This window comes from Cibotium barometz, chromosome 9, assembly GCF_041138505.1.
Source record: "Cibotium barometz isolate CiBa-2024 chromosome 9, ASM4113850v1, whole genome shotgun sequence".
In the NCBI taxonomy this organism is placed as follows: Eukaryota; Viridiplantae; Streptophyta; class Polypodiopsida; order Cyatheales; family Cibotiaceae; genus Cibotium; species Cibotium barometz.
The window spans coordinates 22,817,171-22,829,775 of record NC_141054.1 but is presented as its reverse complement, the minus strand read 5'-3'; the positions used below and the strand labels follow the sequence as shown (position 1 = coordinate 22,829,775).

The following is a 12,605-nucleotide window of genomic DNA, read 5'->3' as shown; positions in this document are numbered from 1 at the left end:
AGCAATCTTGCCTTCAAAATGGCCAAACACAGCATCCCAATGCGTGATGGTCCAGTTGCCAAACGATTTAGTGGACATCTCAACACACATATCTGCCAACATAATCGCCCAAGGCTGCCTCTGAGATACAAATTCCAACAGCAAGGTGGACTTTCGTGCCAATGCATGAAAGTGTATATTAAGGATATTCAAGCCTCCATGCTGTTTGGGACTACATAGCTTCTTGAGCGAGAGAAGGTTAAGGCCCCTCTTAGCATGTTTGGTTTTCCAAAAAATGCTCATGGCTGAAGACATAAAACGATCAATGTCCACTTTTCTCCACATTATTAGTGGCAAAAACACACACACATACACACACACACACACACACACATATATATATATATATGTACATATATACACATATATATACATGTATGTATGTATGTAAATACTTTTTTTTTTTCCGCGAAAAGATCCTTTCATTAGTTATATAAAAAACGCCCGTAGGGCTACAAAAGATCTCTCCTGCTCATAAGAGAAAACAGAGCAGTGAATACAGCAGGCAGCCCGGGAGACTCTCCCTAGGTGCTGCAAAATACAAGCATCAGTACAAAGGACTGAGAGGCTAAATCATACAATAGGGGGGGGGAAAAGCCAAACAGGTGGCCTGTAGTGCCAACGGGGGGATCCCGTGTGTAAGGTGTAGAAGGGGCCACAGCGCCAAGTGGTGTGAAAGGCCTGGCGCCACAAGATCGCCTCATCCGAGTCTCCCCGCGGATGCGGTCATACTGTCCTCGCAGGGTGTGGATCAACTCCTGCCAAATCCCACGTACAGTCTCTGCTGGTGGCTTCAATCTCCCCTCAAAGGCCGTAAAGCACCGGGCCCTCTAGGTGAACCAGATGGTGAGGCTGCTGAGGAGCTCCCATCGTAAATCCCTCTCCTGTGTCCAGCTGGCGGACGAGAAATCCGGTGCCGGAACCAGGCGAGGCTGGCCCCTAATGAATCTGATGGCCTGACTGCCCTGCTCCATCTCATAGCCCATAGCATGCCCTGACGAAGTCGACCAAGCAGCGGCACCCCACGTAAACATACCCTATGTATGTAAATACTTACATACATACATACATATATATGTACATGCATACATACACATACACATACACATATATATGTGTGTGTATATATATATACATACACACATATACATACATACATACATATACATACATACATATATATGTATGTAAATACTTACATACATACATACATATACATACATATACACATACATACATATATATGTGTGTGTATATATATATATACATATACATATACACATACATACATATATATGTGTGTGTGTGTGTGTGTATAATTGTGTGTGTGTGTGTGTGTGTGTGTGAGAGAGACGGTGTGTGTGTGTGAGACGTGTTGAAAAAAGGACCTGCTCGCCTGTGTAACCTGTTCGCCGGGACCTGCTCGCCTGTGGACCTGCTCGCCTGTGTGACCTGCTCGCCAGGACCTGCTCGCCTGTGGACTTGCTCGCCGGGACCTGCTTGCCTGCGCACGTGTCTGAGAGAGAGTAGATTCTCCTTACGCTTTTCCTCTGGCTGCAGCTCTCACCTGTGTGTGTGTGTGTGTGTGTGTGGTGTGTGTGTACACACGCGTGTGGCGTCGCTGCTCGACTCTGATCGCCTGCGACTTACTTGTTTCTGATCTTTACCCGCCTGTTGGCCATCGCCTAAACCTGTTGCCGTTGAATGCTCTTGCTGCCGGCTGGCCTCCCCTGCCTTGCCTCTGATAGAAGGTTAATTAGTCGCCTCTTCTGGTTTTGCCCAGCCTCAGATCTTCTGTGTATGTGTGTGTTGTCATCTTCAGTTGCCCTCTGCCTCTTCGTCCCTGCTCTGTGTGTGTGTGTGTGTGCAGTTCTGGGGATTATAGAAAATTTAAGGTGTGCATAATGGAATCGCCTGAGCTGGCCATTTATAAGCGTCGGAAAGCAATGAACACCTCGAATTTGGATGCCATGTCTTTGATTAAGGAATGCCTGCATGAGGATTTCGAAGAAGCAAGATGTGCTTGGGAAGGACCTGCTCCAGTCACAGAAGTGCGTATTCCGGTGCAGGAGCTCATGGATCCGGTTGCGCAGTATGCATTGAATGCAGTGATTCTCTTTTTCCCGGGCAAGATGCCTAGTGCACAGGATGTGGGACAATGGGTTGATTTCTTGCTTAAGCGTCAAGCAGTCCGGGGTGTTTATTTTGGAGCAAGAGGATTCTATGAGGTCTTGTTAGCAGACATGGAAGCTAGAGATGCTTTGTTGGAAATGTCTCCCCTCTTCTTCAATACGCAAATGACTCATGTTCTTCCCTGGGCTCTTACTAAAGATTATCAGAGCCTTATTCGACATAAGTGCCCGGTTTGGGTTGAAGTGGTGGATTTTCCTCGTACTTGGCGTCATTTTCTTCCTTTGTTGGCTGCTCAATTGGGCAAAGTGATTTGCCCCCCCAAGTTGGATGCTAATACAAATCGTTTTTGTATTCTATGGGACACTGATCTTCCTGCTCCTATGGGCATTACCGTTGATTCTGGGGACACAGTGGTCAGAAAGCGACCATTCAAGCTTAAATGGGGGAAATTTGCCAATTCCTGTTTTCGCTGTGGCAAATTTGGTCATATGCAATCTGAATGTTCTGAACCAAATCTACAACCCCCTCCTTCGGCTGTCCCTACCCCTCAGACTCCTCCTCCAGCGAAACCTTCCCCTGAGGCACAATCTAAAGGTGCTTCTGCATCCATATCAACAACTGGACTAAATAAAGGTAAAGGGAAGCAGTCTCAAATGCCAAGTGTTCCTGCTTCCCCGAACATCAAAGACAAGGGCAAAGAGAAGCTTCCTGCTATTCAGGCGTGGATAGTACCCAAGAAAACTGTCAAAGCACGTACTCTACTATCTTCTCGCAATTATGTGCCCCCCTTGAAGAATGTTGCTCAGCAAAAACTGCCTTGTAATGATAACTCTTCCTTGGCTCAGGCCTGGGATAAAGTTGTTCGATCCTATAAGGAAGTAGTTACAGGGGGCACCGCTTCAACGTCGGAAGGCCATCACTTGTTTCCTCCACATTCGAGTTTTGATTTGGCAGCTGATGTTTCTGCGACAGATGCGGATGTGCCCATGGGCACGAGTTCTTAAGCTTTCTGTTGGTTTTCTCGCCCACTGTATATACCATTTAAGATGCATAGTTCTATACATTGCATTTCATATAATGTGCGCGGATTATGCAATCAGGATAAATGGAGGCTAATCTGGCACTATGTACATACTTGCAAAGCAGATATTGTTGTTCTTCAAGAGCATAATCAGCATAATTTTGCCGGGCAAACTTCCTATTTTGCGGGATATTGGATAGCTTATGCAGGATCCGTTGGATACTCTGGAGTGCTGATGCTTGTTCGCCATGAATTATTTCCCATGTTGGTATTCAATGATCCAGCTGGCAGATGGATGATCGTTCAATGTATTATCAATGGGGAAGTTTTTGAGTTTGGTGGTGTGTATGCATACACAGCCTCTACTGACAGGGCTCGTTTGTGGCATGCCATCTCCTCTTATTGTTGGCGTTCTAATGCATTTCTTTGTGGCGATTTTAATAATGCTCCAAATCATGTGGATAATACTACTGGACATTCTCACATGCTTCATGTGGAACGACAAGCTTGGGATCTCTTTCAGCACACATGTAATGCCTTGGATTTGTGGCCTCTGTTGCAAGCCAATGATCCAGGATTCACATTTCAGCATAACGCTCGATCAATGTATCGTGCTCGTCTGGACCGATGGTATCTCTTTCAGATGCAACAGTATGATGATTTTGTATGTGATATGTGGATTGATTACTCCTTGTGTCTCTCGGATCATGCTCCGATATGCTTGAAAATACAATTCGGTCCATGTTCTGCCAATGATTCATTAACTAGAAAGAGACTTCTGCATGTCAATAATGCTTATCTTAAGCATGAGGTTTTTCGCAATCTGATTGTGGATATTATTTCGCCATTGATCTCTCAAATGCATGTTGATATGGACACAGCATGGTTTCGTTTTGTTATGCGGGTTCAATGTGTGATCCAGGATTATGGCAGACACTATTTATCGCATTTCAGAGAGCAAGTTCAACAGGCCAAAGGCACTTGTCAAAGTTTGATGCATCTGGCTAACACTTCATCTCTTACTGAAATCCAGATGACAGAGTTGCTTTCTGCTCGTGCTTTGTTGCATCGTAATGATGAGAGAAAATTGGCAAAGTGGCAGACTAGAGCTCGCCAAAAAGCTATAGCGGATAAAGGATGCACTTCTAAACAATTCTTTCGTCATTTACATCTTTCTAGGCAGTCTCAAACTATTAAGAGGATTAAACTCCCGACTGGTGATTGGACTACCTCTCGTGTGGGGCTTGCACGGGCCATGGAATCTCATTATGGCAAGATTTTTGAGGCCTCTTCTCTCACGCAGGAAGGTCGAGAGGCTCGTCGCTTGTTTTTATCTCAAGTTGCACCGATTTTATCGGCGCACCAGGCTCAACTTTTGGAAGCCGCCTTCACGGAGACAGAATTGTATGCCAGTTTGTGTGATTTGGGCCGTTGGAAATCTCCCGGTTGGGATGGCCTTACTGTAGAATTTTTCTTGTCGTTCTGGCACTACCTGGATCAGCCACTATTGTTAATGATAAACAGGGCATGGGAGCAACAGGTTTTGCCTTCATCTTGGAAAGAAGGCTTGCTCAAGTTGATTCCAAAGCAAGCACTTTGTGAAGAGTTCTCGCAATGGAGGCCGATTACGCTCATGCCTGTGGTTTATAAATTGCTGGCTAAAATGCTTGTCAATAGACTTAAAGGGTTTTTGCATGATGGTTTGCATCCATCTCAGTATGGCTTCATTCCACGAAGGCAAATTACTGATAATCTAGCAAATGTCATCATTGGCATGGAGTATGCGAAATACACTCGACAAGATGTATTGGTCATGCAGGTTGACATTGAAAAGGCATTTGACACTGTTCTTTGGGATTACATTGCAGATACCATGCTTCGGCTGGGATTTGGGCCTAAGCTATCCTCTGTGGTTTATTTCTTGTATGCTGACAGTACCTCTGCCGGTTTGTTGGATGGTTTTCTCACAGATCCTTGGCATTTGGGACGTTCAGTAAGGCAAGGTTGTCCTCTCAGTGCTTTGCTTTATGCGATTGCTACTCATCCCCTGCTTATGTATTTGGAATCTTTGACTTCGTCTGGAAGATTGCAGGGCTTGAAATTACCCTCTGGGAAACATTTTATTGCGCAAGCTTATGAAGATGATTCTCTCTTTATGCCTCGCAATCACCAAGATGATGTGGAACAAATTATGCACACTCTTCATTTGTTTGGATTGGCAGCAGGCCTCAAAGTGAATTTTCGTAAATCCAAACTATTGGCTCTGACTGAGTATGATTGGCATAAGCTGCTTTGGCCAGGCGAACTTGTTCCTCCGAACATTATAGTTCGTCATTTGGGTTATCTGCTGGGTTGGACTGTATTGGCTACACGGAAATTGGATTGGGTAGCCGAGCGCTTGCACTCCAAGTTACATTATTGGAAGTTGTCCACTTGGCCGCTTCATGCGCGTCTTAGAATTGTGCAATGCATTCTTGTAGCTTATGTGCAGTTTTATCTACCTTTGCTATATTGGTCTCAATCCCGCTTGAAGTCCCTTATGTCAAGTATATTGGCGCATTTCTGGCGCACTTCATCTCGTGGAAAGGGCCTCAGATTGTTATCCATGGACAAGTTATGCTCTCCTAAGCGCCTTGGAGGCCTGAATATTTTGGATTTGAGACGTCATGTTTTGGCTAGGAAAGCTATGCTTTTGCCGGTTTTGTTGGATCAGCAGCAACCCTGGACTCTCATGGTGTCCCATTTGTGTCGGCATATTGTCACGCCATTCTATGGTCATTGGCAACCCACATACTGGGATCTTATATGTGGAAAACTTGAAGGACACATTCCGGGATGTCCTTTCACTTCTTCTCTCATTATTGATTGGAAGGAAGTTACTTCACATATGACATGGCATGGTTCCCGATCTTTGATGGGCAATTCCCTGCGGCTAGAGAGTTTGCATTGGAGTCGTGTATTTTCTTCCACTTTGGTTGACCGTTCACCTCGTCAGGCATATTTTCTATCTCAAAAAGGAATTTGTCAGATACATCAGGTGGTGGATGACACTGGTCAGGTTCTTTCCTTCTCTGTTGCGGCGGATCGTTTTCAATTGGGATCCCATTATTCTCATCTTTGGACAGAAATTCAGCGGATGATTGCTGATATTTCTCCTTTACCTCGCTTGAATGTGGATTCCCGTCTATCTGATTGGAATCTTGGAACCACTGCTATGGAATGTATTTCAGCTGGGACAGTTTATGCCCTCTTGCAATCGGATGCATGGATAGTCAGACATGGTAATCAGCTATGGTCTCTCTCCAAATCTTCAATGTGGTGGAAACGTACATTGTTTCGCATTTGGAAAAGTCATCTGCCTCTTAAAGAACGCCTGTTCTTGTGGCGCTGTTTGGTTGGTCCTCTTCCTGTTGGTAGCTTGTTACATGCACGTCATATTGCGCCTTCACGTTGTGTCCGATGTAAAGCTACTGAGGAGACTGTCCCACATTTACTATGGGGTTGCGTATGCTCCAGATCGTTCATTCGCCAGGTCTCGACTGCTCTTCGCCTTCGTTTCCCTTCGGGCATTTTTCACAGATGCTTTTGGCTTTTTGGGGTGTTACAAGCATCACAGTCTCAGTTTGCAGTATTTTTCAGCTGGGTCCGATTCTGGGTCTTTTGGACCATATGGCATGTTCGGAACAACCTCATGTTCCAAGCCAATGACATTGTTCCCTTCCATTACTTCAAGTTCTCGCTTGGTCACGCGCTTCATTTTGCTTATGATGCTGGGGACATCACTCTTGATGCTTATAGGATTTACTTTGATTGCTTCTAGGTGGTGGAGCCTATAGTTACTCTTCTTTTTCTGGGTTTTCCTCGCTTACAGGTTTCCCACTTGTAAATAAAAAGTGTGATCTTTTTGGTGGGTTTTCCTCGTTTTGAGGTTTCCCACTTGTAATTAATGACATTAAACTTTACAAAAAAAAAAAAAAAGTGTGTGTGTGTATATATATATATTTATATATATATGTATGTATGTATGTATGTATGTATGTATGTATGTAATATATACATATATAATATATATGTATGTATGTATAGTTATGTCTTGATCAATCTAGGATTAGGGCTAGGGGCGTGATAACCCAGGATAAGGGTTAGGGTTAACCAAGATTTGGGTTAAGGCTTAGCTCGAGCGTGGAGACTTCCAGGGTTCACGCATGGGATAAGGGCACTAGCAAAAAGAGGTCTAGATTGGCTAAGAGCTTATATAGTAATAACCTAGCTATTATTGGCCCAATTGGGTATCCTTTAGTTCATCCAATTGAGTGGGGTGAAAGTGGTTGTTAGCCGCAACCCCATGACAAGGATTTACCTAGAGGCATATGCCGCAAATCACCAAAGACGATAGTATGTACGTTAACCTACTCTGAGCACTAATGGCAAGGTGGGAGGAGGTGATGCCAATAGCGAGGGAGAGAACGTTTTGGGAAAATGTAGCAAAAAGCACAAAGATAGCCATCCCCCAACTGCAAGATCTACTGGAGATAGAGGTGGTCACATACATGATTGTCTACAGCTACAGAAGATGGCAATGCCAAAACCTACTGTAGACAAGGGGAGCATATTACAAAATAGAGATTGATGATGATAACCCAAAGCTGGAGGATTTTGGAGTGCAACCAGACTGATGAATAATTTTTGACCATACCAGAGTATAGCTAGGTTCTTGGATTCATCTAGGTATATATATATACAGATATGCGCCTGTGCAACTGGGAGTGGACCCAACCTACATGCCGATGAAAAGAAGGTTCACTCTAGGGCCGCTAGCAAAAGAGAAGAGTATAGATTCACATATATTTACAATTTTCTAATCTTCAAGCCCCTAACATTTAATTCAGTAAGCTCACAGAGGCAACATCTTTTATTATGAGATCAAAACTTGGAGAAGAATTCCTGATCCAATTGCAGATTCATGAAGCTGATTGTGGTACTTCTCGATTAGAGAAAGAAAGGATTGGAGAATTACGATCCATAAATTTTATGCTTCGACATGAAGACAGGACCAAAAGAAGATGTCATGATGTACTGCTATCATCGTCTTCGTTGCCTATTTTACTACATGCACACTACATTTGAAGACATGGTAGATATGTACACCCGTATTTCAGGTAAGGCCTTAATTGGATTCCAAGGACAGAACTTGCATTAGGTAGGGGAGGATGTTAACCCCATTTTGTGATTAACAAAGTGCCCTCCAGCACTAAGAAAGTTAGCAGTAAGTGTCATGAAACGGTATTATCAACATTGTAATCTTTATGAGAAAAGATGGCCATGTCCATGCTACCTAGTTAGTTTTTTAAGTTTTGGGCATCCAAGGGAGTTATTTATAAGTCATTTTCTCATAATGCAAAAACACAATCCGCCTTTGTGCTAATTGAGCTCTTGTATACTTCTTGCTCTTTGCTCTTGTGCATGTGTGTGAGAGAGAGAGTTCAGAAGATTAGCTTGTTGTTCTTAGTATGTGTGCCTGACAACGAGATGTGATGCTTGGGAGAGTGGAGCTAGCAACCACTGATGGAGCTTGAAGGCTATGGGGATCTTGAGCTAGAAAGAAAGGTAAGTATCCCCATGACGGCTGTAGCCGGTTTTCCTACCCTAAGTGAATGGTTGAGAGTTCTTTAGGGGGCAGAAACGGGCCATATTAAACATGGATTTGCGAAAGCTATTGGACATGTGAGTGATATTGAATCCATCTTTTTTTCATAATCTCAATTCAAGCTTTCATTTTTTTCAATTGCTATTTTCATATTGCAAATTGTTTTGTGAATCTTGAGCCATAGAGGCTTGCTAACTTGTTCAAGGAAGGATGTATAGGGCCGTGGTGAGCCTGTGACATGATTGGAATATGTATGTATATACACAGCGATGATGTTTTTTATGTTGTCAATTGCTTTTGGGATGTAAGTGGATGCGTTGGCCTTGAACAGTGAGGCTTATGATGCGGGAATCTTTGCATATTGCATTGGAATGCTGTGCATAAGGCAATGTCATGAAGCAATGTATTTGGCAAACTTGGACACTATGGGCGTATGCAATGGTGTTGAATGGTGCAAATGAAGCCTATTGATGTTGTGAAGACATGCCATTGGTCAATGGATGCAACAAGGCCTTTGAGTTTCCAGACATTAGTGGAAAATGGAACAAGGGTTGAACCTGGGGTGACGGGTCTTACAATGTGAGACTGGGTTGTTACCAAGATTCACCATGAGCAAAAGGCTATTAAGCATCCAAATGTCTCTATAATACCGTGACTGAATCCAAATTGAGGACTTTGTGGTGAGTATATAAGAAAATAGGTACCATCGTCTATTTTAATCATGAGCCTGTGCCTTCGTATCTATCAGTAAAATCGGAGATCTTGTTAACGTACAGTTTAGATAGTGTCAGAGAGAGTGTACAGCCCTGTTTTGACCCCGATAGTGCTATTGACCTCGCCTGAGAGGCCTCTGGGTGCTTCGAGTTGGCCCATCACTGACTCATATAATGGGAAATGTCTGGACTTGGGAAAGCATTCCGGGCCGTTCACGTGGGAAATTGCCATTTCCTGTATGGAGGGGTGCCGTTCTTTGCTTTTCCCTTTGGTTCCCATTGGAGGCATCAAGATGTGCCATGGAGACTGGTGTTTCTTTCTAGACACAGATTAATTAGTTTGGTTTTAGTTTCTTATTTTTGTTCCTTTCATGTCATCGAGATGCTTTTGATCTATTAAACATAGACCTATGTTATCTTTTGTAAGATCTTCATTTAATTCTCTCTCTCTCTCTCTCTCTCTCTCTCTCTCTCTCTCTCTCTCTCTACGCAGTTGCGTTTCCGTGCTTTGTCTAGAGATATGGTGGATGTCAAAGAGCAGTACTTCTAGTTAAACTTAAACCTTTTTTAAACTGATTTTTTTGGCAGGCCAGATCGATATGTTCCACTCTTTGGAGAGTACATGTATGATGTTTCAAAATGGAGAGAAAGCACCCCTTTTTCTGAACAGCTACAAGCTCTGCAAGATGTTATTAAGGAAGGCAAAGTATGTAGATCTCAACTTGATGTTATGTCCTGCGTATTGCAAGAGTATGTGCAAAAATCTATGTTGTTACTATGAGGTGCAAGTAAACACAGAAAGTGCTAACTTATTGTTTGCCAAGAGAAGTAAAGTAGTCTAGACTTTTGGCCGAAGTCTCGTGTCTTGGCAAGAAAGGAAAAAGGTTTCAGTTGACACCCGAAATGTGGGTTTTAAAGGATGAAACATCTGTTTCGAGGTCCTAGGCCGTAAATGTGTTTCAGCCATTTCCTATTTGTGAAGCAGCGTATTTCCGGTGTTTGACCGTTTCACTTCTCTCATTCCCCTTCTCCCATTGCAGGTCATGTTTATGCCAAATTTCAATATCTCTTGTGTCTTGCTGCCTTTGCTTCCACTCCCTTCCCGAATCCCTTCCCTCCCTCCGTCCCTCCTTCCATTTCCCTTGCATACCCCCCTCTCTCCTCTTCTGCTTTCTTCTACCCAATTTTGATTTCTTGCTGATGTGGCATTCCCACACACAGCTAGTGGGCGGAGAGAGAGAGATGATGGCCAACAAGGTATTCAGCACAAGCTCGAAGGGATTTAGGGATTACAAGATGAGGATAGACTCAGAGGTGGCATGGTTAAAGTTTTAGGCATGGAGTACTCAGATTGGGAGGAGTTGATTATGGCTTTGAGGGGACAGGTGCCTTGGCATCTACCAGAGTCTGGGCGCAGCCGCGGGAGTCTGTGCTTCTCGTGATTTGACATGAGGAGTACAAGGAGTGGGCTTGTGGACAAGGTGGCATGATTGGTATTCTGGTAGATACTACTTTCTGTGATGGTGCACCCGTCATTTGTTCCCTGGAGGACCCATGGAGGTAAGACAAACATTTGACCACCCGGTTCCTAGACAAAACCTCATTCAGGATTCCGAGATTTGCAGCAGGATAGAGGAGATTTGAGAGAGTGGATTTTCACATTGGTTCAGCCCACAAGAGCTTTGGACGTAGGCCTTGGAGAGATCAACAATTTATTATAGGAGGCCACAGAGCAAACTGGCTGGCTTCCGAGAGCAAGAGAGGAGCATCTGTTGGAGCCTAGCCTCTTTGCAGCGGCTTCAGGAAAGTACCCCGGCCAGGCCATGGATTGAGGCCCAGTTAGCTGCAGCCCGTATGGAGCTTAGTTTCCATCGAGGAGTGGAGGGTGGAGTACAGATACCATGCTAAGTCTCCTTTTGGACCTAGGCGGTGTTATGTGTACCTAATGCTAATCTTCGGGATTAGTTGGTATTATTAACCATGAGCCTTAGCCGCTTGTATCAACTTGCTTTCCCTAATCCCAAGGCTTCCCTAACCGTAGCGAATCAGGCCACAAATCTCGAGGATTAGCATTAGGTACATGATAGGTGGGCAACAAGGTCACCGGAGATTTCTTTTAGGTTTCAGGCCCCCATAGGCAGAGGGATGGTATCCGCAAGTTGCGAGGCCATGATGGATCCATAATTTGAACCCCCCCCCCCCACCCCAGGTGCGAGCCATTTCCATAGTTTTTTTTTTTGTTCTCTTCTCACGGGTGCCCCCCTATGGTCTGCTGGATGCGCATGAGCGGGTCACACGAGAGAGGTGGCCCCCCTTGCTCTTCGGACTTTCCTATCGACACTTTTTACTTCAAAGGAGCTTGCGGAGGCTCCAACGGCACTCTCTAGGTGCAAATGCTTGGGAGAAGATGGCTTTCCAGTTTCCTTATTTCTTTGACATTGAGATCTTATGGAAGGCAGCTTCAAAGCTGCCTACAATGAGATCATGTCCACGGGCTTCATGCCGGGGAGGCTATCAAAGGGATTGATTCACTCAATTCCCAAGGAGGGTGGTGATAGATTGGAGGTTTGACAATGGAGGCCCATGACCCTCCTAGGGATTGCGTACAAAATCCTAGCCAAAGTCATTAGCCGGTGATGGCAGCCTTTCCTCTCCAATTTGATTCATGGCACATAGATGGGTTTCGTCCAAGATCGGAGTATTCCGGACAACATCTTCACTTTTTAAGAGGCCACCCGCTTCGGCTAGCTAGCCCCTCTTCTCCTGAGCATTCGGAGGAAGTTGCTACACTAGAGTTCAGCTAGGCTTTCCTTTGCGGGCTACGTTGTGGTGGCGAACCGGGTTCCTCTCATCACCATGTGGTACAACACCTCTTGCTAGGCATTCTCCCGTCTCTTCTATCCCCCGGGAATGGCCGGCCCCAACCCTGGACCCTCCCCCCGTGCAGTGGTTGGAAGTGTTCACTAGGCATGACATACGTTTGGTCGTCCAGGGCGCTCATGAGAGCTCTGCCTTTTGTTACGACACAGTGTTTTTCCCTCTAGACAACAAG

General features: G+C 44.6%; 2 protein-coding genes across 11 annotated transcripts in view; both read left to right on the top strand.

The window, feature by feature from the left end:
- LOC147635339 (uncharacterized) overlaps positions 1-12,605 on the top strand; it is a 90,784-nt gene that overhangs the window by 44,035 nt on the left and 34,144 nt on the right. For all 10 annotated transcript variants that reach the window (XR_015266636.1, XR_015266631.1, XR_015266633.1 and 7 more), the window contains exon 5: positions 10,142-10,259. Coding sequence is in view for 4 of the 10 variants with exons in the window: in XM_086802576.1 (XP_086658702.1) it covers positions 10,142-10,259 (118 nt within the window). In the remaining 6 variants the exon portion in view is untranslated. The remainder of the gene's footprint in view (positions 1-10,141; positions 10,260-12,605) is intronic.
- On the top strand, positions 1,944-3,176 carry LOC147635340 (uncharacterized). The gene has a single exon (XM_086802575.1). The coding sequence runs from the start codon at positions 1,944-1,946 to the stop codon at positions 3,174-3,176; it is 1,233 nt and encodes a 410-aa protein (XP_086658701.1).